Raw genomic sequence first — 23,663 nt, 5'->3', positions numbered from 1 at the left:
GAAAAGAAGGATCAACATTCCACAGTAATCATCCACTTGATTAGGTGACATACTTTACTTTCCAAATACTTGCCATTTTGGATTGATTTTCTATCAAATAACTACTTAGCTAACATTGAGAATTTAACTCAGTCAAAACCAATTCACTTGCACAGAGTTAAAATTAGGCCCTACATGTGTGAACAATTGCAAAGTACTCAAAAGCTACTGCTTTCTATTGTCATATATTGTGAGGCTAGCCTAATAACAGTGACTGCACATCAAAGTAATTCATTTTATATGAAATGTTTTGAGTATTTTGTCAGATTTTATTTTAAATTAATGGGAAAAATAAGATTATTCCAAGTTATTAAATTTTGTGGAAATGCTCATAAAAGCAAATCAAAACTTCTAGATTTATATTGTTCTATTTAAAATAAAAACATAGATCAGTTTAATTAGCTTATTTTAAAGATGATGTTGGTATGGCTGCAAAAGACAATTATTTGTTAAATGAAAAGCAAAAAATAATTGAATATAATAACCATCCATCCCTTTTTACTCGCAAGACAGATGAGTTCTTTTCAGTGTGCCATTTTTGATGGGAGAAAAATTGGAAAGTGATGTTGCTGATTAAAATTAGATGGTTTACTTAAAAACAATGAATTTACCTCAGTACAATTTGTTGCATCTCATGTGGTTTTCCTAATTTTCCAATATGAAACAATAAATTTGAGATTGCTGAAATAGTATTTCTGCCCTTCCTCAGAGTTCAGCAGGATTGTTACAAACTCCATTTCTGGAACACCTCTGGACAGTCTACTACAATCTCCTAGTAATATATTAAGTCTTGCATGTGATGTGTACTTTTAGTAGGCATTCCTTTCTGCTAATGGAAATTCCCCTTGGCTTAAAAATGACAAGAGTAGCATAAACAACAAATTTAAATACTACTATTATTATTATATTGTTCACAGTAAGATGCGCTGTTTTGTAACAAAACAAAGCCATGTAGGGCATAGCCAAAAGCACTAACTTATGGTTACTATGAATCACTTTGTTTTTCTAGCTATATGTCATACAACAGTAAAAAGAAACTATGGGCAGGACTTTTGGCTTGGCGGGTGGGCACACGCCCTACCTGACCGAACGTGAAATGATGCACAATGACATTGGCCGAGTGTGCCGATGTCAACGTGCAATTGCGCGATAGATTGGTAGGCGGGCACGTGCTAGAGCTGGCAACACGCCCACCGACAACTTAAAGGCCTATTAAGGCCATCAAGTTATCAATTGTGCTGAATCTTTCACTGCCCATTCAACCTAACAGTTGACAGGCAGGCGAAAAGGCCAAGCAGCTTTTGCATATTTTTGGAAACCTCATCCATGGGCGAGATGAGGTTTCCAAAATCAAATACAAATGAAATAAAAACTTTAATTTTTAATTAAAAACATGTCCCTGCTCATGCGACAGGACATGTTTCATTAAATTTTGTGCTGTTTAATAATTTTTTCAATATATTCTTCATTTTCCTGTGGCAGTTCCAGGCCTCAGGGAGATTATTCAGTGCTGTTTCATGCAGGTGAACAGCAGGATTACTTTTGGCCCCTGTGCTCTTCTACCTATCCCAGTGCTCCTAGGAGGTATTTCCTCAATGGCTAACCTCAGTGGTTTGGGAAGTGGAAGGCTACTGAGCTTCCAATGAGGGCATTTCAGATGGTGGGTGACCTCAAGCAGTGTCTTGATTTGGGCAGTATGTTCCAGCTGGCTGTGTAGCATTAACATGGGTACTGGCAGAATGGGTGACAAGGGAGCAGCTATGCTACTGTGAGAGGACAGCAAGTGCATTTTCTGTGGAGTCAGTGCCACTGTCCAGGGGTTATGATTCCATACTCCTGCAGCTATGTGAGGTGCTGTGAAGGCCCTTGTCAACACTGTAGCAATTTGACCTTTTCAGGCCCTGTATTTAAACAAGAATGGTAAATCCACTGGAACAAAAAAGAAAGACTTCTATTTATGTAGTACCTTTCATGCTTTCAAGAAGTCCCAAAGCACTTAGTAATACTTTGGAATTGTACTCATTTTGGAATGCAGGAAATGATATGGATGAGGATTTTGGTAGGTGATAAACTGAGGCAAGGAGCAGTCAGCTTATGGAGGTGGAAATATGCAGTCTTAGCGATGGTATAGCTACGTGATCGGAAGCTCATTGTCTGAACCTGAATCAAAAGTTGCCAGAGCAAGGGGTGGAATTGGTGGCTAGGGAGCAGAGTTTGTGGTGGCTGTCAAAGGCAATGGCTTTGGTCTGCCCAATATTTAGTTGGAGGAAATTCCTGCTCATCCAGGACACAATCTGATAATTGATAGACATTGGAGGGGTTGAGAAGCCAGTACTGATTGTCGAGAGTCACAAAAATTCATAATGTAAATAAGAATCAGCAATTTCATGGCAGGAAAGCAATTTACTTATATTTTACAAGGTGATAAATAAATTCTAAAATTGTGAGGTCCCATGTCTTTCATTATCAACAACCTTAAATGTTTTAACCACATGCAAGTTTTGTGATATTTTAATGTGTAACAGTGGTGGAAAATCATTGACTTATGTAGGCTATAATAACTATGGTAAACATCAGAAACAATGTCTTGGTCTACTTGTGAACTGTGACATGAAAGATAATTAAAGATAAAAATTTAAAGTGCAAATGATCTTGGTGTGTAATTTGCATATAAATATGGTAATTATCAACAAGATGATGAGGTAGTTAATTATTAACATTGCTCTTGTCTGTTCTAAGTGATGGATTCCAGAGAATATGTGCTATTGTCTTGTCAAATATTTTGACAGAGAATTTATCATCTATGTAATTAGTTTCATTTTACTGTGTGCATAATCTATCTCACTGGGGAATGGGTACAGTTTGCTAATTGCACAGATTTGCCAGTCCATCACCCTTAACCATTGCATGCCCAGATATATGGTATGTTTTGTGCTAGAAAAATGAAGTACTAAATAGATACTGTTACATTTAATTCAGATTTAAGGCAGAGGTTTAGAGGTGGTGAATATATTATAAATCACAAGTGCAAAGTTCAAGTAATTAATGAATATCAACAGAAACTGAACATTAGCCTCTTTATTTCACTAACAGCTTTTTGCTATTCATCCTGTAGCATCTAAGATCCATTTTCAGAAAATAGTTTTTTTTATCCCATTATACAATAGAATGTCTTAGCTGTAAAGGTAATAAAGATAATGAGTGTCATTTGCTATGTCAGGGCATCTAGCATCAAATGCTATTAGTAAGACATTAGTTTTACTTTATGGTGTGCATAATCTATCTCACTGGGGACATGAACTATAGACCACCAAATAGCTGAAAGGAGTTAGAAGAGCAAAAATGTAGGCAAGTTTGAGTGCAAAAACAGGGCAGTAATAGTTGGAGACCTCAACTACCCTAATATCAACTGAGATGCAAACAGTATAATAGGCCCAGAGGGCACAAAATTCTTGAACTGTATTCAAGGGAACTTTTTAGCCAGCACCTAACAAGCCCAAAGAGAGGGGGTGCAATTCTACATTTAGTCTCGGAATGAAGCTGAGCTAGTGGATGAAGTAGCAATGGGAGACCATTTTGGAGATAATGACCATAATACAGTTAGATTTAGTATAATTATGGAAAAGGACAAAGAAAGAAAAAGAGAAAAAATTTTTGGGCGAAGACAAATCTTACAAAGCTGAGAGGTGAACTGGCAAAAATGGACTGGATACAGCTACTAGAAGGGAAAACAGTGTCCAATCAGTGGGAGGCATTCAAAAGCAAGATTCTGCAGACACAGCTTAGACAGTCCCCATAAAAAAAAGGGTGGTACTGCAAACTCTAGAGCCCCCTAGTTAGAAGCATACGGCCAAGATAAAGCAGAAAAAGAAAGCTTATGACGGCCACAAAAAGCTTAATACTGTAGAAAGCCTAGAGGAGTATAGAAAGTACAGGAATGAAGTAAAAAAGAAAATTAGGAAAGCAAAGAGGATTGGAAAAAATATTGGCAGATAAAATCAAAGAATGCAAAGATGTTTTACCAGTACATCAAGAGCAAGGGAATAACTAAGGAAAGGGTAGGGCCTTTTAGAAATGTGTGTGGTAACTTGTGCGTTGATGCTGAAGATGTGGACAGGGTTCTGAATGAATACATTGTCTCTGCCTTTACTAAGGGAGAGATGATGCAGTCATGCTAGTTACAGAGGAGGAGTATGAAATATTAGATACAATAAGCATAGCGAGAGAGGAAGTACTGGAGGGACTGGCATCCTTTGAAGGTGGATAAATCACCAGAACTGGATGGATCGTATCCCAGGGAGGAAATAGCAGATGCTCTGTGAATCATTTTCCAATCTTTCCTAGATATAGGCGAGGTATCAGAGGATTAGAAGTCTGCAAACATTGCGCCATTATCGTAAAAGGGTGCAAGGAATAGCACAGAAAATTATAGGCTTTGGTGGTGGGAAAATTAGTGGAATCAGTTCTGAAAAACAGGATAAACTATCATTTAGACCCAGATTGATCAGCGATAGCATGTTTTTGTTTCGGAAGACAGTGTCTTACTAACTTAATCAAATTCTTTTGAGGAAGTAACAAGGAGGATTGATGAGGGTAGTGCAGTGGATGTTGTCTACATGGATTTTAGGGCATTTGGCAAGATCCCACATGGCAGACTGGTCAGAAAAGTGAGATCCCATGGGATACAGGGGAAGTTGGTGAGTTGGATCCAAATTTGGCTAAGCAACAGGAAACAAAGGGTAATGACTGATGGATGTTTTTGCGAATGGAAAGTGCTTTTCAGTGGCATCCACAGGGCTCAGTGTTGGGGCCTCTTGCTGTTTGTTTTATATGTTAATGATTTGGTCTTAAATGTGGGAGGCAAGATCAGGAAATTTGCGGGTGACACAAAAATTGGACATGTACTTGATGGTGATAAGGATAGTCTCCAGAATGATATCAATAGTTTTGTTGAGTGGACAGAAATGTGGCAAATGGAATTCAATCTGGAAAAGTGTAAGGTAATGCATATGGGGAGGGCAAACAAAGCAAGGGAATACTCAATAAACAGGAGGCTATTGAGAGGGGTTGAGGAAGTGAGAAACCTTGGATTATATGTCCACAGGTCCCTGAAGGTGGCAGGACAGGTGGATTTAGGTGGTCAAGAAAGCACATGGAATGTTTTCCTTTATTGGGTGAGGTATTGAATACAAAAGCAGGGATGTAATGCTGGAGCTGTGTAAAGTGCTGATTGGGCTACAGCTGGAATTTTGTGTACAATTCTGGTCACCACATTACAGGAAGGACATAATTGCTCTGGAGAGAGTACAGAGGAGATTTACAAGATTGTTGCCAGGGCTTGAAAATTGCAGCTATGAGGAAAGAACAGAGGAGGCTCAGGGGTGACCTAATTGAGGTGTACAAAATTATGAGGGGCCTAGATAGGGTAGAAAGCAACAACTTGTTTCCCCTAGCTGAGGGGTCCGTTACCAGGGGACATAGATTTAAGGTGGTTGGTAGAAGGCTTGTAGGGGACATGAAAAACTTTTTCGCCCAGAAGGTGGTGGATGTCTTGAATACACTGCCTGAATTCGTGGTTGAGGCTGAAATGCTGAACTCATTTAAAAGGTACCTGGATCTGCATCTGAAGTGCTGTAACCTGCAAGGTTGGACCAGGTGCTAGAAAGTGGGGTTTCTTTTTGTCTCTTTTTTTTTGGTCGGCACAGACGTGATGGGCTGAATGACCTCTTTCTGCGCCGTAACTTTATGGTTCTGTGGTTCTACTAAGTTACATATTTAGGTTTTTAGATTGTTTCCATGGCAAATTGGTGAACATTGCGGTGAGGCAAACAGGGCATCTTGGACCTGAATGAACAGGACAAGAAATTGTGCATGAGACTGAAAGATAAAGAAAAAAAAAACTTACATTTTAAAAATCTTCAACAGCATTTAAAACCTGAAGGAAGGAACCTGTGGGGGTGGGGGTACGGCAATGGCATAATGTTATTGTCCCTAGACTAGTAATTCAGAGACTTGGGGTAATGCTCTGGCGACCTGGTGGAATATAAATTCAATTTAAAAAGTCTAATGGTTAGGGTTAGGGTTGATTGTTATAAAAACCCACCTGGTTCACTAATGTCCTTTAGGGGAGGAAACCTGCCGTCCTTACCTGTGACACTTATTGGCCATCACTATCCCTAGATATGTCCTATCCCACGGCAGGACAGACCCAGCAGTGGGCACAGTGGTATACAGTCAGGAGGGAGTTGCCCTGGGAGTTCTCAACATTGACTCCAGACCCCAAGAAGTCTCATGGCATCAGGCCAAATATGGGCAAGGAAACCTACTGATGATACCGCTGATGAATCACTGAGGGTGGCAAGGGCACAGATTGTACTCTGGGTACATGTGGCTCAGTAGCACTACTACTAACTGAGCTGGCAGAGTCCTGGGTCTGTGGTCACTCTAAAGGCTGCTATTACTCGGTCTGCGGCAGCTGGGAACTGACAAGAGGGAAAAACTTACTTGACCTCGCCCTCACCAACCTGCCTGCTACAGATGCATCTGTCCATGACAGTATCAGTAGGAGTGACCATCACATAGTCCTTGTGGGACGAAGTCCCACCTTCATATCGTGCTCTGTGGTACTACCACCGTACTATTTCAAACAGATCTAGCAACTCAAGACTGGGCATCCATGAGGTGCAGTGCACCATCAGCAACAGCAGAATTGTACTCTAACACAATGCCTCATGCAATGGCATATAGCCCACTCCACCATTACCATCAAACCAGGGGATCAACCCTGGTTCAATGAAGAGTGCAGGAGCAGCACCAAGCATACCTAAAAATGAGGTGTCAACCTGGTGAAGCTATAACACAGGACTACTTGCGTGCTAAACAGCATAAGCAGCAAGTGATAGGCAGAGCTAAGCAATCCCACAACCAACGGACCAGATCTAAGCGGCAGGCCTGCCATATCCAGTCGTGAATGATGGTAGACAATTAAACAACTCACTGGAGGAGGAGGCTCCACAAGTAGCCCCATTCTCAATGATGGTGGAGCCCAGCACATCATTGCAAAAGATAAGGTATTTACTACAACCTTCAGCCAGAAGTGCCAAGTGGATAATCCATTTCAGCCTCCTCCGGAGGTCCCCAGCATCACAGATGCCAGTCTTTAGCCAATGCGATTCACTTCACGTGATATCAAGAAATGGCTGAAGGCACTGGATAGTGCAAAGGCTATGGGCCCTGACAATATTCCGGCAAAAGTACTTGTGCTCCAGAACTTGCCGCACCCCTAGCCAAGCTGTTCCAGTACTGCTACAACACTGACATCTGCTCGGCTATGTGGAAAATTGCCCAGGTATGTCCTGTACACAAAAAGCAGGACAAATCTAATCTGGCCAATTACCACCCCATCAGTCTACTTTCGATCACCAGTAAAATAATGGACGGAGTCATCAACAGTGCTTAGGAATAAATTGCTCACTGATACCCACTTTGGATTCCGCCAGGGCCACTCAGCTCCTGACCCCATTACAGCCTTGGTTCAAACGTGGACAAAAGGGCTGAACTCCTGAGGTGAGAGTGTCTGCCCTTGCATCAAGGCTGCATTTTATAGAGTGTGGCACTAAGGGCCCCTAGCAAAATGGGAGTCAGTGGGAATCGGGGAAAACTCTCCACTGGTTAGAGTCACACCTAGTTCAAAGGAAGATGGCTGTGGTTGTTGGTCAGTCATCTCAACTGGAGGACATCACAGCAGGATTTCTCAGGGTAGTGTCCTGGGTCCAACCATCTTCAGCTGCTTCATCAATGACCTTCCTTCCATCATAAGGTCAGAAGTGGGGAGGTTCGCTGGTGAGGTTCAGCACCATTTGTGACTCCTGAGATACTGAAGCAGTCCATGTCCAAGGCTGTGGAAGCTCAATTATTGAGCATGTTCAAGACAGAAATCAATAGATTTCTCAATACTAATGATATCAAGGGATATGGAGATAGCACAGGAATGTGGCAGTTGAGGGGTACATGATCTAATTGAATGGCAGAGCAGGCTGAATGGCATACTCCTGTTCCTATGTCGCATTCACAAGCTGACAGTCATGAGAGCACAACCCTCACCACCAAGCCTCCCATGAGCACCTAAGGAGGAGGAAGATGAGAAGGCAGAGGACGGAAGGGAGGCATACAGATCATTGTACCAGTCAGGCTTTTCGTGAGCAACTTACTATACATTGACTCCACTGAAAACATCCCCAAATTATCATTGCTCCACAATTCCCAACCTTTCCATCTCTCTGCTCAGGCCAAAAGCCTGAAATAAAATATTCCTCACACAAATTCCTGTAACTGCTTTTTCCAACAACATTCCCAATAATGCAAGCAATACAGAACTATTCATCCTTGCGCTTTTACTCTGTATCTATCTTGCGGGGACTTTTGCCTGGCCTGGTTTTCCTGTGCAGTGTGACCCCAGTGGTAGAAAGTTGCTGATTTGCAATGGGAGATACTGCAGACGTCTTTGCAGAACACCCTTGAGGAGCTCCGGACCTTAGGGTCCCAGCTTAGGACAGCACCAACTTGGCATAGGTGGCAGCAATCGGGGCTGCCTGGTGAGAGGTAACAGCAGGGGCACTGGTGGAGTGGCCATGATGCAAGCACGAATGCTGTTATCCTGCGAGGATAGCAAGATTCTGCACTATGAAGCGACTGCCATTCCCCAGGGGCAGTGTCTCAGCAATCCCAGTAATCTGTTGGAGCACAGATTCCTGGACTACTGAGAGCCTGCATTCCCTGTTGAGTGCTAATATCTGTAGCCACGGTGGTAGCATTCTGAGCGTGTTTGACAACAAGCATGGATCTCATGACCTCAGTCTGACCTTCCAGTGCAGGACAGACTTGCGTGGCTTCTGCCTGCATTACATTGAAAGTTGAGACATTGGCCCATCAGGTGCTGCATCACAGCTTCGCCCACAAGTATTCCCATAGAGTTGACCATTTTCATGCTGGGAATTCCAGGCTTCGTGTAAAGCCCTGATGCCCATTTGAAGCCAGACTTCTCTGTGCTCCTTGGTTGTAACAACAGGCTCTGGCAGGCCTGCCAATGCACCAAGCACTCGTGTGTGCATGCTGAAACCTTTTTCCTGTATGCTACCCCATCAAAATCCTCATCGGAGTCCTCTGCAGCAAAACTGGTCTCTGCGACCTTGCCCTCCGGGGACCTGAAACATGCTATCTTTTTCCTCCAGCCTTGCTGCAACTCAATCATGCTCTGTGACTCACCACATGCAGATCCCAACTCTATACTAAAGTACGTGAAATGCCAGTGTCTGAGCTGGTGGCTGCGAGTGTCAGATCAAGTCATGATGACCCTTCATCAGGATGTCTGCTTTTCTTTATGCCCTTCATCAGGCTGCATTATCTAGCTAAGCAGTAGATCTTGGGTATCTGAAAGTATAAATGCAGAAGCAAAGTTCAGGGTGGAGGGAAGGGGAGTTATGCAGAAAGCAATAGGTGCAACCACAACCTCTGAAACAATACTACAAGCATGCATAAGGGAGTCTCTGGATCTATAGGAACCGGAATCTGCTCTTCTGCATGGCAATGGTTTGTTCAATTTGATTTCAAATATGGGTGCATATTCTCCTGTAGCAATCCTCCACTTTCCTGAAAAGTTTTCTCAACAGAACAACCATGGTAATATTGAAAATTCTGTGTTGCCAAGACACTATCCTGTACCTCGCTCTGAATTCAAAAAAGATGTAGAATTACTGGCTGTTGAAGGATGAATAAATTGTGGCAGTTCCCTGCATATGGGGCACTGATGTGCAGAAATTTATGATTATAGTTCCACACTAATTGGACATTAAATAGTGAAATACTTTTTGGTTGACTTAGTGGTGTGTGTTGACAGGAACTTGAAAAGCTACATGAGCACGATCTATTGTTCCAAGCATTCATGGAAACCCAGTGAGCTGATTAAAAAATAATTGCCTACTTACTAATTTGTCTTGCTGCTCTATCAGATGTCAAATCTAAGCTGCCCTAGTGAACAGGACATTTATAATTTGACTTATGCTAGAATGGACACCAAACTGACCAACTGGCAGCAGTCACCTGTTGCTAGCGAACAAGAAGTCGAGCACAGTGCTAACTTTCAGAGCCATAGTAAGCACTGGCCTAGCTTTGAAGTTTTCAGATCTCCCTAAAGGACAGAGCAATATTATTCTAGAGTTTTGGGGTAAAACCATAGGCTCTAAATGCATAAATCTTAATATTTTCAAAAAAGACCTGGGTCTGTACTTTCTGATGATTGCATACCTGCTGAATTGGGACATCTGTCATGCTGCCTTGAGCCTGGCTTTCCAGATGGTCTCTTGTGCTTTTTCCTTGTCTTCCAACATAAAAATCATAAATATGGGAACCCACATTATGAAAGCCATACTGTGGTCTTGGGTAATTTTTTTGAGGGAAATTCCCAAAACAAAGAACAGTCTTGAGGGAGACACCCAAAAACAGCTTGGAGATGCAAAAACAAAGTGCAAAATGTCTATTCAAAGTAAAGGTGCAACTCCTTAAAACAGCACTATGAAACGCAAACAATTAGCCTTTTAGAAATCTAACTAATGCTGTATGTTTGCCCATTCATCAGCAGGATGACTTTACTGGACTTTAGGTTTTAATGAAACATAGAATAAGAATATTTAGGTTCTCCATAATGGAAATTATAAAAACAGAGGAGTACAAGAATTACTGCATAACAGTAATAAACCGGCAATAGTACATATTCGGAAATAGTACTGAAGACTTGTGCTCCAGAACTTGCCGCGCCCCTAACCAAGATGTTCCAGTACAGCTACAATACTGGCACCTACCCGGCTATGTAGAAAATTGTCCAGCTACGTCCTATACACAAAAAGCAGGACAAATCCAACCTGGCCAATTACTGCCCCATCAGTCCACTCTCGATCATCAGTAAAGTAATGGAAGGGGTCAACAGTGCTATCAAGCAGCACTTGCTTAGCAATAACCTGCTCACTGACGCCCACTTTGGTTTCTGCCAGGGCCACTCACCTTTTGACCTCATTACAGCCTTGGTTCAAACATGGACAAAAGAGCTGAACTCCCAAGTGAGGTGTGTTATGACCGGGCAGTTGGTACAGCTGAGTTATTTAAAAATCCAAGAGGGAAACTTTCAACAACTGTCATAACCTAAAATTTTAAGTGTTATGTTTGAGATGCGACTCTAAATGCAGAAATCAGACCACCAGTCCTCGAGGTTTAACATTAAACTAAATGAAACATTTTATTACTTTACACATGGCTACAAATTACTACTATCATATCTTAACAAATTCCCAAACTAATCTCCATTAAGGCGACAGCAACTCACAGACTTAACCAGACACCAGACAAAGCATTTTCACATTGAGTTCAAAATGAGGTTCTTTTCACTTTGGAGACAGTTGGAGGCTTACAGCTGCTGTTGATGTGAGATTACCTCTGCCCTGCGCACGCAGTGTGAAGTTATGTCTAACACCGCTCATTGAATGTAAATTCTCATTGTATCACCAATCTCTGAACTAAACCTCTCTAACAATAAAACCCCTTTCATAGTACCAATTTTCTTTGTAATATAAACATATTGCTTGGTATCTGCTATATAGGTGTCAGTTTTCACCTCACTTCTTGAATGCTCTTCTCAAAAAATGCAAATACACTCTATTCCTCTTATACATCAAACTAGCACACATCAAAGCACCCAGACTAGTTGGCTTTAATCCAATTAAGACACACCCACAGACTAAACCTCTATTTTAAAAGAAAAATATTTTCCAATAGTATATACATTAATAGCTTCATGACATGGTTCATTTTAATAACTCATCTCACATTATCTCCTATACTTATTACATTATTACATTACCAGACCCATGCATTAACATAATATATATATTATATTTATTTACACAGAAGGCCTTGGTATCAATAGAAAACGCTCCAGTTCAGTGTCCATGTTTATCTTTAAAAAGACACTTTTTCCATTACGCTTCAAACTCTTGATAACGTATCTGTGAACAGATTTTCTCTTCAAGCAATATGTATAATACGTAGATTAAATGGTTGTGATAATAGACTCCATTTGAAAAGCCTTGCATTTTTGTCATGAAATTTGTCCAAAAACTTCAAAGGATTATGGTCTGTATAAACAACTGTTTTTGACGAATTGTTTGCAACATAAATTTCAAAACGCTGCAATGCTAACACCAAACTCAAAGTCTCTTTCTCGATGGTTGAACATCTTCTGTATAGTACGTTTAGCTTCCGTGAAAAATACTCATCAGTTTTTCAATTCCAGTGTCGTCATCTTATAATGTTACAGCCTCAGTGCCTATTTCACTTGCGTCAACGGCCACCTCAAATTGCTTGGCATAATTGGGTACTGTTGACACTGGTGCCGTAGTTGATACACTTTTCAAACTATCGAATGACTTCTGACACTCCAGTGTCTATTAAAACTTCTTGTACTTGTTAATAGTTCAATCAGTGGAGCAACTACATTGCTAAAATTTGGTACAAATTTCTGGTAAAACCCACTCATGCCCAGAAATCTCAAACTTTTCGTTTTGTTGTAGGCACTGGGAAATCCACAATAGCCTTGACTTTTGCATCTCTCGGAGCCACCTTACCATGTCCAATGGTATGGCCTAGATACATAACTTGCGCTTTTGCAAATTCACTTTTAGCCAAGTTCATTACCAAATTAGCTTCTTCTAGTTGAGTAAATAATTCTTCCAGATGCTGTAAATGCTCCTCTCATGTCTGACTGGATCATCAATATAAACAGCACAATTGCTCAAACCTGCAATTACTTTGTCAGTCTTTGAAATATCGCAGGTGTATTCTTCATACCAAATGGCAGGACTTTAAACTGATATAGTCCACTTGGCATTACAAAAGCTGATGTCTCCTTTGCTGTCTCCAATAACAGTACCTGCCAATATCCTTTTAGCAAGCCGATCTTTGTGATAAATTTCTCAATGCAATCCCCCAACTGTGGTATGGGATAGGAATATGCTTTTGACACCATATTCACCTTTTGATAGTCCACAAACAGTCTTTGTGTCCATCCAGTTTTGGTACCAGCACAATAGGCAAACTCAAGTTACTGTAACTAGACTCAAGGATATAATTTCTTTTTGTACTTGTGATAACTTTGCCGGATTTAATCTATAAGGTTGTTGCCTTCTTGAAGATGATATTCCTGTACAAACATCATGTGAAGCTAAATGTGCCTTTCCCAACTTATTTCCATAAATAGGTTTGTGTGACTGCAATAGCTTTTCCAAATCACTTTGACACTTGCTTGGAAGGTAACTCAACATTTCATGTAAATTTTCAAAGACATCCTCATTATCCAGTTTTATTAGAGGAGATCAATTTCAGAGTCCTACACTTCTATCTCTTTCTTATCATCCGCCCACCGCTATCTTTTTGTTCCTTTTCCCTGTCAAAGTACCTTTTAAGCATATTAACACACACCCTCTGCTTCTTTCTTCTATCTAGAGTATTTATTAAATAGTTTACTTAACTCAATTTCTTTTCAATACTGTAAGGCCCACTAAATCGTGCAGTTAAGGAATCACCTAGGGAAAAATTTCCCCCCCCAACCTCCCCCGTTTTGGATTGTCGGGGGTGGGGGGAAGAGAGTGTAGTAACAGATATGTCTCCGATCGACGCCCCCCAACTGTGCGCTCCCTTGGTGGGGGGGGTGGATTCCCTCATCCGGGGGTGCGCTCTTTCGTGCATGCGCATGAAAGAGTGCACAGATCCCCCGAGGCTAAGTGCTGTCTCAGGGAGATCAGTTCGGACTTCAAATTTTTAATTAAAACCATCCTAACATGTTCCCTCATGTGACAATGTCACATGAGTTGGGACTTGACCATAACTTTTATTAAAGCTCAATGTGCAGATTTTAAATCACTCATGAAACCTCATCCCACCCATGGATAAGGTGTCATGCTTTTTCCAATGCCCGCCAGGGCTCCCAGCCTGGCTGCCAACCTTAAGGTTGGACATGCAAGTCCACTAATTATCTAAATTGGTTTTTTAATGGTCCCAATGGGCCATTAACAGGTCAGCAGCTACACAACTGACTCAGCTGCACCCCTGCCAACCTGAAAATGGAAATGATGCGGGGTGATTTCAGGAGTTCTGCTCGACGTCATCCTGCGTCGGTGAGCGGGCCCCACCCCTGCTCCCTGACCAGAAGATCCTCCCCCTAGTACTGGTAACAAAACTAGTACTCCCTCTCCAGAAACAAAACCGTGGATTTTAGCCACTTTATCTGCTTTCACTTTCATCACTTGTTATAATATCTTTAAATGTTCCTTAACCAACTCACATACTCTGTTCAATCTTTCCTTGAAATTTGTTACGTACTCCAGGAGAGTAGTTTCTGAATTTTGATCCACCAAATTCTCATGAATCAATTTCAGTGGTCCCCTTACCTCATGACCATTAACTAAAACCAGTCGATGCATTAGGAGCATATCCAATGGCAAATAACAAAAATAAAATTCCTGTATCCCAATCTTGTGCATAATCATAACAGTATGCTCTTATCATAGTTTTTAAAGTTTGATGCCATCTTTCCAAAGCTCCTTGTGACTCTGGGTCATAAGCTGTTGACTTGAACTGTTTTATCCCCAAACTGTTCATTAATCCCATAAACATCTATGACATGAAATTTGACCCCTGATTTCTTCAGGTAAGTGTGAAAAATTTAATTAACTCCTCCACAATCATCTTAGTTGTAATATTTCTTAAAGGTATCACTTCAGGAAACCTGGTGGACACATCCATTATTGTCAATAAATACTGATTTCCACTTTTATCCTTAGGGAGGGGTCCTACACAATCAATAATGACCCTGATAAAAGGTTCTTCAAATGCTGGTATTGGGATTAAAGGTGCCAGCTTAATCACTGTTTGTGGTTTTCCTGTTATTTGACATGTATAACAGGTTCTAAAGAACTTGACTACATCCCCATACCTATCCCTATGCAATCCTGGCCAAAAAATTACCTCTATATCTTTTCCTGTGTTTTCCTCATTCCTAAAAGCCCCCTCATTAGAATTTCATGAGCAATCCTCAGAATCTAATTTCTATACCCAAATGGGATAACAATCTAATGCACCTCCCTCCAGCTTTCATTTGCTGAGACATGATCCGACTGCCATTTTCTCATTAAAATATTCCCTCAAAGATAATATACTGGAATACATGCTTCTGTTTCTGAATACGCTTTCTGATATAACTGTTTTATTTCAGATAATTTTTCTGTAACTCCACTAACCTCCTTGAGTTAAACACTTCAACTGAACTGTCCTGCATTCCTTCCTTCTGAACAATTATAAAATACAGTGCCAGCTAATTGGATTTTGACACCACCTTCTGGCCTTTGAACTGCCTGCTTATCTTGTTTATCTTGTTCTTCCCTATGGGCCTTTGATCTTGTTATCACACAATCAGGAAACAACCCAGGATGGTCCTTCTTTAACAGAAACAGAATTACCTGGAAAAACTCAGCAGGTCTGGCAGCATCGGCGGAGAAGAAAAGAATTGACGTTTCGAGTCCTCATGACCCTTCGACAGAACTTGGCTTTTGTTTTGGATTTCCAGCATCCGCAGTTTTTTTGTTGGTCCTTCTGTAACACCTCTGTTGAAAACACTTAAACAGGCTGCTCAACTACCATAAGCATCACCTACATTTGCAATCCAGCTATATCATTACCAGAATCAATTGAGCCTCTGCTTTGGGCAATTTTTCCACCACTCCATCTATAACTTCACCATTCTTCCATTTGCTATTTAAATTTACCTTCCACAATGGAATAGATTTAGCATCTCCATGAACCGCACTTATTATTGCCTTCTCCTGCAACACTCCTTTTGAACAACAAATATCACTATCCCACAACATTAAGAATTGCCTAGCCCCTGTGTCTCTTAAAATGTTAACGTCTTTACCTGCTCCACCCTGTACACATGGAAAGAATTTTCCTTCACATACAAAACCTTTAAACTTCTCTGCAACCGGCTCCTCAGAAATCTCTGGAGTAAACTGTGAACACATCCCCGCTTCTTTACCTTTCACTGATCCTCCCTGTTTCACCTGTACACAAACCACTAGCTTCTCCTGTCTGAACCTCAGAACTGATGGTACTTTTACTTCCAGAAGTTTTCTGCACCCCTACAATTCCTACAGATTTTTCTGCAATCTCTAACACATTGACTTCATGTGCCCCACTTTATTACAATGAAAAACACCTCAATTTTCGAATGTCACTTCTACCTTCAGCACCTACCTTTTTATTCTGAGAACAAACTTCCTGGGAATTTCCAGCTACTCTTTTTCTTCCCTGACTACCTGCCTTCCTTTCACCTTCCCACTTTTTTTATCTTTTTCCAATTTGAAAGGGTGGAAAAAAGGGTTAGCTCTATGAACTAACTCATAACCTTCAGTTATCTCTGCTGCTTGCCTTACAGAATCAACCTTCTGTCCCTCTATATGAGTTCTCACTACTGAAGGGATTGAATCTTTAAATTCTTGCAAAAATATTACTTCCCTAAGAGCTGCATAGGCTGTCTCTATTTTTAACACCCTTATCCACCAGTCAAAATTACTTTGTTTTACACTTTCAAACTCAACAAAAGTTTGCCCAGGCTGTTTTCTCATATTCCTGAATTTCTGCCTGTATGCTTCAGGAACCGACTGATCTGCACTCAAAATAGCTTTTTTCAGCACATCGTAATTCAGTGACATTTGTGCTGAAAGCGAAGCATATACCTCATGTGCCCTACCTAACAACTTAGACTGTAATAATAATGTCCAGCGTTCCTGTGGCCATTTCATCTGATTAGCCAGCTTCTCAAATGAAATAAAGACTGCTTCAATATATTTTTCCTCAAACTTTGGAAGTGCTTGTACAAATTTAAACATATCCTCACTGGGATCTATTCTGGAGATAAATCCTTCCTCACCTACTGACATCTCTTTTCTAACTGCCAACATTTTCAGTTGGAATTCTCTCTTGCGCGCTCTCTCCTCCTCCATCTTTACAATTTCTAATTCAAGTTTCTTCATTTGCAACTGAAGTCTCACGACTTCCAACTGTGACTCACTAGTGTCAGGTTTCACTTCCAACTTTAGATGCTGTATTATACTTTTAAGCATATCTGATTTCCTAGCCCCCTTAGGTAACCCCAATTTTAACTTAACTGCCAACTCTGTTAGCTTACTTTTGGTTATTTTCTCTAACCCAATCAGAGTTATCTCTTCTCCTCCCAGACAAGTCTTAACAATTGCCAAAGCCATCTTGCAGTCTCACTAATTCTAAAATACTTCAACTCCTGTATTCAAAGTGCCTCATATTCGTAAGCTTAAGATTCACCAATTCCAAACCAATCAAAGAATTAGAAATATAATTTATTCCAGCAACAGCCCCCAGTTGTTATGACTGATGTAGTTGGTATAGCTGAATTATTTAAAAATCCCAGATGGAAATTTTAAACAACTATCATAACCTATAATTTTAAGTATCATGTTTGACATATGACTCTAAATTCAGGAATCAGACCACAAGTTCTCAACATTTTACATTAAATGAAACATTTTATTAATTTACACAGGTTAAAATATATATACACATGGCTACCATAACTTTTAACAAATTCCCAAACTAATCTCCATTAAGGCAACAGCAACCCATAGACTTAACCAGACACCAGGCAAAGCATTTTCACCTTACGAGTTCAAAAGGAGGTTCTTTTCATTTTGGTTCCTGTGGAGACAGTTGGAGGCTTACAGATGTTGATCTCACATTTCCTCTGCCCTGCATACACACCACTGCTGAAGTTATACCTATATTTCCCAATAATGTTGTATACATTAATAGCTTCATGAGACGTGAGAGTGACTGCCCTTGACATCAAGGCCACATTTGACCAAGTGTGGCATCAAGGAACCCTCGCAAAACTGGAGTCAGTGGGAATCAGGGAAAATTCTCCACTGGTTGGAGTTATAACCAGCACAAAGGAAGATGACTGTGGTTGTTGGAGGTCAGTTATCTCAGCTGCAGGACATCACTGTAGGAGTTCCTCAGGGTAGTATCCTGGGCCCAACCATCTTCAGCTGCTTCATCAATGACCTTCCTTCCATCATAAGGTCAGAAGTGAGGATGTTCACTGATGATTGCACAATGTTCAGTGCCATTCACGACGACTCAGATACTGAAGCAATCCATGTCCACATGCAGCAAGACCTGGACAATATTCAGGCTTGAGCTGACAAGTGGCAAGTAACATTCACGCCACACAAGTGCCAGGCAACGACCATCTCCAACAAGAGAGAATCTAACCATTGCCCTTTGTCGTTCAATGGCATCACAATCACTGAATCCCCCACTATTAACATCCTGGGGTTGCCATTGATGGAAAACTGTACTGGACTAGCCATATAGAAATGCAGGAAAGGGTATTCAATGAGCGGATCCTTCTTGATGAGATCTGCTTTTGAAGAATCTTAACAAAAGTAAGATGTGTTACAAATAGCAAGAATTATTCTTTGTCTCAGTATTACTTTGGTTGTGTTCAGTGAAAAGGCTACAATCTATTAGATGCAGGACAAATTGGTTCTCGAACTTGTTAGTGCTTTCTGTAAGAACTTTTAACAGGAGTTTGATGAATGGACTCATGATGGGACTCGTTGACTGCTTATTTTAATGTACTGGAATAATTCTTACATACACTTTTGTGATTGGGTAATTTTCTTCCTTTATTGTTGTACTTTTATGTGTAATTGTTATTAAGTGAGCGAGCAATGTACCTGAAATGAATTTCCCTATGGACAATAAATTGAAATTGAATTGAATCCTAAAATTAAAATGAAAGGGTTGTAAATTTGTAACCTAACAGTCTTTATAGACTGTAGCGAGGATTTTGATCTTGTGTGATAATGTAAGATGAGTGATATCAAGCCATTTTTCATCCCTTGATGTAAGATGGGCTGCTGAATCGCAGTCACCTGTTTTACGTTATCTACATGTTTTTCTTCTGGAGGGTTTTTAACAGAACCAAACCAGACCACTTATTTAAATTTTAATTATATATGAAAATAAATTTCATTGGCTCTATGTACTTATGCTTATCCTTAACTAATTTACTGGCAAAATGTGTGTGAATTTGAATTGCCACATTGAATCTTAGAATAATCACATTAGTTCAATCAGATTGGGACCTAGGTGCCCTAGAGTTCTTATATTCACCAAGGTCTGCAAAATAAATTGTTAATTGGTTTACAATATGCAATTTGTTAAGATGTATTTTACCTGCAGTTATGAAGGATTGTAAAGGCCTGAGCGAGTTGAAACTCAGCTGGGGCACAATCGGCCAGGTCTGATTGGCTACAGGGTATCAGATTGTGGGTTTGTGACAGCTTTTTTTTTTGAAATGCTGCGTTTCTATTCTCAGATGGACCACTGGGGAGAAGTACACAGTGGAGGCTTGGTGGTTCTCAAAGGGAGGGAAGAAAAGCTAGAGAATGCTTCTACTTTCACAGCTGTAACTGTGCTTTGGTAGCATAGGGATATCAAAAGGCAGTCTTGTATAGCATGCAAAGACATGAGAGAAGGAAAATATATAAAAACTGGAGGGATGCATTTTAAAATACAATAATTTTCCTTTCTCATCTATTTTTGTAAAGAATGCTTAACTTTCTATCATGCTAAGTAAACAGCACACACAAGCTGGAGTCTAATAAATAGGCATGATAATGTCAGGCAATACAGTTTAAAGTGTACTCCTGACATGGTAGGAGCAAAAAATACAATGCCATAATTTGAAAGTTTTAATGTATGCATATGCAGACTACAGGCTGTAATCTTAAATAAAGCAATTGACTCAGGATGAAAAAAATCACATTTTACAATGGTATATTCAATTTATGATTCTCAGATGTCCAAATGTGTACAGTATTGTCACCTTGAAGTAATAGTTCAAAGCATGAATAACCACTGTCAACGTAACATAATAGGTTGGTTATACATTAACACTTACAACTTTTTATTTTCTTTTAGCAAATTGATGGAGAAGCATTTCTACTACTGACACAGACAGATATTGTGAAAATAATGAGCATTAAACTAGGACCAGCTCTGAAAATCTACAATTCCATCCTCATGTTTAAAACTGCAGAAGAAAACGGACAGAATGAGCTTTGAAAAGACTTAAAGTAAAGCATTGCAGCTGTAGCCTGTTTCTTGATTCAAACTCATCTTTAATTCAAAAGCACAAGAACTCTATACTAAATATGGAATTCTAAAAGAATGCTACTGGAATATTTTCTGTTGACTTGGCAGACTCGTTTAGAGTGCATTCACTTTCAGCAGTGCAGTACTAAACTATGAGCTCATCTCCCATTCATTTCCTCAGGGCTTAATTATGCAAATATCTGCCCAGTGATAGCTGGTTACAGACTCTTTGTGATTGACCCTTGAAATGTATATGTACATATACTGAAGGGTTTCTTCCAAGAACTGGACACTTAATCTAACAGACACTAAAATGGTTTGTGTTTGTTGTTTTATTCCTCCTTTTGTTTGCAGTGGTGTTGTTTGTGTATAGATTGTGTGACAGATTACAATATCTGGTAATGTAACATTTCATTTTCCCAAATAATGAAACGTACATAAGGATATATATTTTCAGAAGTTAGCATTGCTGGACTTAAATTAACTGTTAGGTTGTATACATCTTAGAAATGTAATATCCAAACTATTCAGGCAGATCTTAAATAGTTAATTAAGACAAACACAATTACCCATTCCCAGCTTTAATTAAAATGTTCTCTGGTTTATTAAATATTGTGTTATTGCTTGATACATTGATTATTTGCTGAATGGGTTTGCAGAAATTAAAGGATGAATGAACTGCAGGTACAGTTTCACATTAATACAATCTCTGAGGCTTTGGGCAGGATTTTCCTGTGGTCAGGACCAAATGGGGGTCTGAACCGAACCCATAATTGCTGGCAGCAAGATTGGGGGGAGCTGTTTTCCTAGAAGCCACCTCCTAATTGGCTGTCTCCGCATTCCTATCTGACTAAAGATGGCAGACCAGCTATTTGCTGCAGGTCCAATCAGAGGTGTTCACAGATCTAGAGTCTTGGCAGCCCTATTGAGAGAGGTGGGCTGAAGCAGATCAGGGATCAAAAGGAAGACTTAACATGGGGTAAGTTTAAAATAAACTTTGAGGGGCAAAACAGACTGGCCCCTTGTATTGGAGGGAAAACTACTCTGGCTTGGCTGATTGGGGCTGCAAGGGCTGTCTTTCCTGCCCATGGACCCCCCTTTCGGGGTTTAGAGCCTCTGGCTCAAATGGCCCCCACCAGGTTGCCTCCATTAAGTTGATGGTTTCTGTGTGGTGAGGGGCCACTCGCTGCTGGCAAACTGCCGGCAAGCTGGTAATATCACTGTAAATGGGAGTTGCTGCATGCCTCTGTTCAGGAGGCATCTGATCTGTCTCCCTGCCTGTCGCTGGGAAACAGCCTGGTGGCAAGAGTACACCAGGGATCCGATCTGACACTGCTACCCATTGTTTTCTCAGCCCCCTTCCAAGCACCTACCCACACAGCCCACCACCAAGATTAACAAGCTGGCAGACCCAGGGTCTAGGAAAATTCTGCCCTTTAGTTCCTTTTGAGCGTAATGTCACGCTGAGAGCGGGGATTGGAAAACTGGATGGGGATGTTAGCGTGCCCAAATTACCATGCTAAGACTTTTCCAGATCAATCCTTTCAATGGCTGAAACCATAGGAGGGCTGCAAATTGGGTATCCTGCCTCCAGACTTGATTTTCTGACCCAGCATGTTTTCATAACAACAAAAGTAGGCCATCCTGCCCATCAAGGTTCCTTTGAGATCTTGTTTGCTAAAATAATTGATTAGTGTCTACTCAATTACAATTTCTTGCCATCTTTCCACAACCCTTAATGCCCTTACCTGTCAAGTTAATTAATCTGTCTTTTAAACAGCACAGTTGATTCTACATCTTTGGCCACCAGGTACTGTGCATTCCATATCCTCACAACCCTTTCTGCAAACATTTTACTGGACTTGCTTTCTTTTAAGCAGTTCAGTCCTTATTTAAAGTTTTAGGTGAAATATAAGTAACCTAGTACTAATGTAACTCTTTAAATTTTTGTCACAAATTGACCTTACACTGTAATAATGGAGTTTCCATCTAGACCAGATTACTTATATGTTAGTAGTGGGAGGTACGCAGCAAAACTTTGCAGTAGCGAGATTTCAAATATTTAGTGGTGTTTATGAAGGGTTGGTTGCTTTGAAGCATTAATATCCTTAATCTGTTCTTTAAAGCAGAAAGGGTACTATTTTGGTTACATTTTTTTAACCAGGCTCTGAACTTGTTATTTTCGGTGAGAAAGGGCAAAAAGCCTGAAGAATGAAAAGTAGCACTTTTTAAACAAAGATAAAGCCAATTCCATTTTGAGGATCAGCACCATTTAACGAAAACATTGTGACTGAACAGTTCACTCATCCTTAAACAGATGCTTTTTGGAGCCAAAAAGTTTGCTGAGAGGTAGATTCAAGGCAAATAACATTTGGCTGCATTAAATGGCTCAAATGATACAGGTTAAGACCTTTGCCAAATAAATTACCTCCTAACAGATTTCATTCATACTATCCTTTTTATTCTATGGAAAACTGTGCTATCCTTTCAAATAAACAAATAAAAGAACAGGTGAATGTTAAAATAACTAAGTTTGTGCCTGATTTTACAAGTCTCACTGTTAGCCAAGGGAGATATTATTAAATATGCGCAATGGTCTGGATTTTCCTGAGATTGGCAAAATAATGGTGCAGCAAGACACCTGCCCATTGCCATGAATCTGTTGGCACCTCTCTCTTTTCCTGATGGGTGCTCATTTAATATGAAGGTTTAATATTTAATAACATTTAATATGGAGTTTCATGAGAATCACACTCCTGACTTGGACTCTTGGGAGAGAGGAAACTTTGGGTTGGCTGCAGCAAATAAAAGGCTGCTTCAGCTGAATGGCCAGAATCACAGCAAGGTGATTCAAATGCCAGGGAGAAAGAAAGCAAACAGGACCTACAGCTGAGCATTGCAAATTGATGGCCAAGGGAGCAGTACCATTACAGTAACCTGCAATGATCAAGACACTAAGATTCTCAAGAGCTGCAATGATGGTCACGTTGACAGAAATCCCACCTTTCCACTCATAGATACATATCTACCATCATTCCACTATCCCATATGGCACAGATCTGCCGGTCAGCCACTGCTCGAGGAGTTATCTGCACCTTGACGTTGTTGCACATTTCCAGCTGGGACTTCTGATCCTGGCTGCAGGAGAAATGGGGCAGTGCAGACCATCCAAGTTAAGACCGGCGATGTAGAAGACAGATAAAGAGAGGATATTTCCTCCCTTTTTAACAACAGTAGCTGCCGTATTCAGGTAAGTTTATAAAGGTCTCAAATCTCTCAATGAGTGGAGAGAGGGAGTCGGGGTGTGAGTGGGTAGTCTAGACGGGGTA

At 40.5% G+C, this 23,663-nt stretch overlaps 1 protein-coding gene across 7 annotated transcripts in view; it reads left to right on the top strand.

Annotated features, from left to right (window-relative positions):
• l3mbtl3 (L3MBTL histone methyl-lysine binding protein 3) overlaps positions 1-20,944 on the top strand; it is a 185,840-nt gene extending 164,896 nt beyond the window's left edge. For all 7 annotated transcript variants that reach the window (XM_041188292.1, XM_041188287.1, XM_041188293.1 and 4 more), the window contains one exon: positions 20,161-20,944. In XM_041188292.1, the coding sequence (XP_041044226.1) occupies positions 20,161-20,304 (144 nt within the window). In that variant the 3' untranslated portion in view covers positions 20,305-20,944. The remainder of the gene's footprint in view (positions 1-20,160) is intronic.
• The last annotated feature ends 2,719 nt before the right edge of the window (positions 20,945-23,663 follow it).

This window comes from Carcharodon carcharias, chromosome 5 (assembly GCF_017639515.1).
Source record: "Carcharodon carcharias isolate sCarCar2 chromosome 5, sCarCar2.pri, whole genome shotgun sequence".
Lineage (NCBI taxonomy): Eukaryota > Metazoa > Chordata > Chondrichthyes > Lamniformes > Lamnidae > Carcharodon > Carcharodon carcharias.
This window is presented reverse-complemented; position numbering and strand designations above follow the sequence as displayed.